The following is a 3,457-nucleotide window of genomic DNA, read 5'->3' on the forward strand; positions in this document are numbered from 1 at the left end:
TTTACACATTAAGCTGCTTTAAGATGCCAGAATCTCTCCTAGAGAATATCCAAAGGAAGATGATGTTGTTTTGGTGGGGCCAAAGGGATAATGAAAGGAAGTTGCAATGTGGTTGAGTTGGAACACTGTATATCGAGACAAAAGCCCTGTCAGGTAACAACCCTTCCTGGGCCTGGAGAAGTATGCTAGAAGGCAAACAGGTTATTGAAAAGGGTGTAAAATGACAAATGGGGAGTGGCAATATGATCCTTATCTTTGAAGAGCCTTGGGGTGATAACAAAGAAAAGATTCAGAGATCCCAATTAATTAATTCCAACCATAATCTACATTAGGTGAACCAATTGCTGCTTCCTGATGGGAATTGGAATACACAGCTCATCAACGATAGTTTTTTCCCAATATAGTTCAGCAAATTCTCCAGACTCAAAGAACAGAGCAACAAGATAAACTGATTTGGGTAAAGGACAGAAGTGGTACTTACAAAGTAAACTCAAGATACCGAATTGCATTCCAATTTTTTTATTCGCCAATAGAGTTCCTCCCAGAGGTCTTCAAGCAAAAAGATGTGTGGCAATCGATCTGGTCCTTACATTCCCCAGCAAAAGGTATTTTTGTGGAAAGCTATTCATGGAGGACTCCCAGTTAAGATCAAGCTACAGTTCAGATTTTCTAATGTGAATCCTCAGTATTTTAGATGTATAAATGAACTAGAATCAATTATTCATTGTTTAATTCATTACCCTTAAACTGAGCAAGTATGGAGGAAAATTGATAATTTTGCCTTACCTGAAAATACCACAGTGTTATGGAAATGGTGGAGGGAGATAGTAATTCAATGCGGTGGTGGAAACCAAGAAAAACAGCGATGGAGCCTTGCTGCAATCACCTTGTAGAAGATTTGGTTGGCACGTAACTTGCAAGTCTTCAAGCATAAAACGACCCCATGTGATGAAATTGTCAAAGAGGACAGGAAGCTCATAGAGGATTTCTTCTCCCGCAGGGTCCTCGCTTCTAATTCCCTTTTTTCTAATGTTATTTTTGTTTTGCTTATTTCTTTTTAAAGTTAATTTTATCTCATGTCAATCAATGTAATTGATGAAACCACATTCTCTTAGTGTTATCCTATTTTAGACCGTCTATTTCAACAAATCAATAAAATCCTTCCTTTGACAAAAAAAAAATTTCAAATTTCAAATTTTGATTTATAGACATGATAGTAAATTACCAGTGGTTAAAAATAGCTGGTACAAAATAGATAATTAAGTTATAATGTAAAAAAATACATTTATGTCTGAATATTACTAAGGTCTTATAATGATGAGTAAAGTATCGTTTTTGTCTCCAACGTTTGGGGTAAATTCTATTTGTATCCCTAACGTTTAAATCGTCCTATTTGTATCCCTAGCGTTTGTAAAAGTGATTTAATATTATCCTGCCGTCAATTACATATCATGAGTGCTTTAGTTTGAGTTTTAAAAATCTCTTCTTGAAGTTAGAATACAAATGTTTAGGATAGAATCGATGATCTACTCCGAAAAATAGCTCATCAAATGTTGAAACTAATTCCTACAACATTTATATAATTCATTTTTTTAGGGATATAATTGAATCTAAACACAAATAATGGGTATAATATTAAAATCGAACACATCCAAGTGAGACCTAATTGAGAATGAATACATCCAAGTGAGAATAATTAAAAAAAATATAATCTGATTTGTTAGTATAATTGATAGTAAGATAACATTGAATCACTTTTATAAACGTTAATGATACAAATAGGACGATTTAAACGTTAGAGGCACAAATAGAACTTACCCCAAACGTTGGGACCAAAACCATACTTTACTCTATAATGATTAGATCAACTTTATTTTTTTAATTGTTGTATTCACACTTAGACAAAAGTTGTGTTTATTACAGCCTTATAAGGTCAGTAGAAAGAAAAAAAATTATCCAAAAAAATAGAACTCAAAACGAAAGGACCAGCCAAAGTTGAAGCAATTTCCTACTACTTGCCTTTACTCTTTATTCATGAAGTCAAGGTCAAGCACTTAGACGAAAAGAGTAAAATAATGAACAAGTCCACAAAGAATCTAAGGTTACACAGTACACACATACAACCAAAATTAGTTAATTAGGATTAGCATGCATCACACGGCAATAATTTTCTCTATAAATACATCCACTCACACATGTACCTTCATCATTCATATATTAAACACATAACATTCTTCCTTTATCTCAGTAATCCAAAAACCACGAACCCAAATATGGTTATAGATTTCTTATCTCCTGGCTTAATTCCAACCATAGCAACAATATTAGCCACTTTTGTGGCCGTCGACCTCCTCCTGCGCCATATTCGTGGCCGACGATACAATCTGCCACCAGGCCCAAAACCATGGCCCATCATAGGGAACCTAAACCTCATTGGATCCCTTCCTCACCGGTCCATCGACGATCTTAGCAAAAAATATGGGCCCATCATGCATCTTTGGTTCGGCTCCCACCCTGTAGTTGTGGGTTCATCAGTAGAAATGGTCAGATCTTTCCTCAAAACCCACGACGCCGCCATAGCCGGCCGACCCAAATTCTCTGCCGGAAAATACACAACCTACAACTATTCCGACATAACATGGTCTCAGTATGGCCCGTACTGGCGGCAAGCGCGAAGAATGTGCTTAATGGAGCTCTTCAGCGCTAAACGCCTAGAGTCGTATGAGTACATAAGAAAAGAAGAGATGCAAAATCTGCTGAGTGATCTTGCCAACTCTAATAACAAAACAGTGTTGTTGAAGGACCATCTTTCAACTCTAAGCCTCAATGTTATAAGCCGCATGGTGCTTGGGAAGAAGTACTCGGAGAAATCAGAGAACGCAATTATATCACCGGACGAATTCAAGAAGATGCTGGACGAGTTGTTCTTGCTGAACGGTGTGCTTAACATAGGGGACTTCATCCCTTGGATTCATTTCTTGGATTTGCAGGGATACATCAAGAGGATGAAAGCTTTGGCTAAGAAGTTTGATAGGTTTATGGAGCATGTGTTGGATGAACACATTGAGAGGAGGAGAGCAGTGAAGGATTATGTTGCCAAGGACATGGTTGATGTTCTTTTGGAGCTTGCAGAGGATCCTAATCTTGAGGTCAAACTTGAGAGGCATGGCGTTAAAGCATTTAGTCAGGTACATATTGTACTCCCCAATCTCTTTCATCCTACTTTGTCACCTAAGATAATGGATTAGAAATAAGGAAGAAGGGAAAATGACATTTTGTTGAATTATTAGTGTTTTTAAATCATTGTCATAGTGGTCATTCCAGGAAAGTTGTCCAAGTTAAACTATGACTATCTTAACAATAAATAAATAAAAAATAATATACTTTTTGTAAATAAAAATGTGGTATGTTTATAATAAATTTTTTCTATTTTCTATATGTGTTATTGATTATTGGC

The 3,457-nt window shown here is 36.2% G+C and overlaps 1 protein-coding gene across 1 annotated transcript in view; it reads left to right on the forward strand.

The window, feature by feature from the left end:
• Positions 2,199 to 3,457, forward strand: part of LOC107618156 (cytochrome P450 71A1) — a 3,258-nt gene continuing 1,999 nt past the window's right edge. Inside the window, exon 1 of the mRNA XM_016320115.2 lies at positions 2,199 to 3,188. Coding sequence (XP_016175601.2) covers positions 2,274 to 3,188 — 915 coding nt within the window. The 5' untranslated portion in view covers positions 2,199 to 2,273. The remainder of the gene's footprint in view (positions 3,189 to 3,457) is intronic.

This window comes from Arachis ipaensis, chromosome B09 (assembly GCF_000816755.2).
Source record: "Arachis ipaensis cultivar K30076 chromosome B09, Araip1.1, whole genome shotgun sequence".
Classification (NCBI taxonomy): domain Eukaryota; kingdom Viridiplantae; phylum Streptophyta; class Magnoliopsida; order Fabales; family Fabaceae; genus Arachis; species Arachis ipaensis.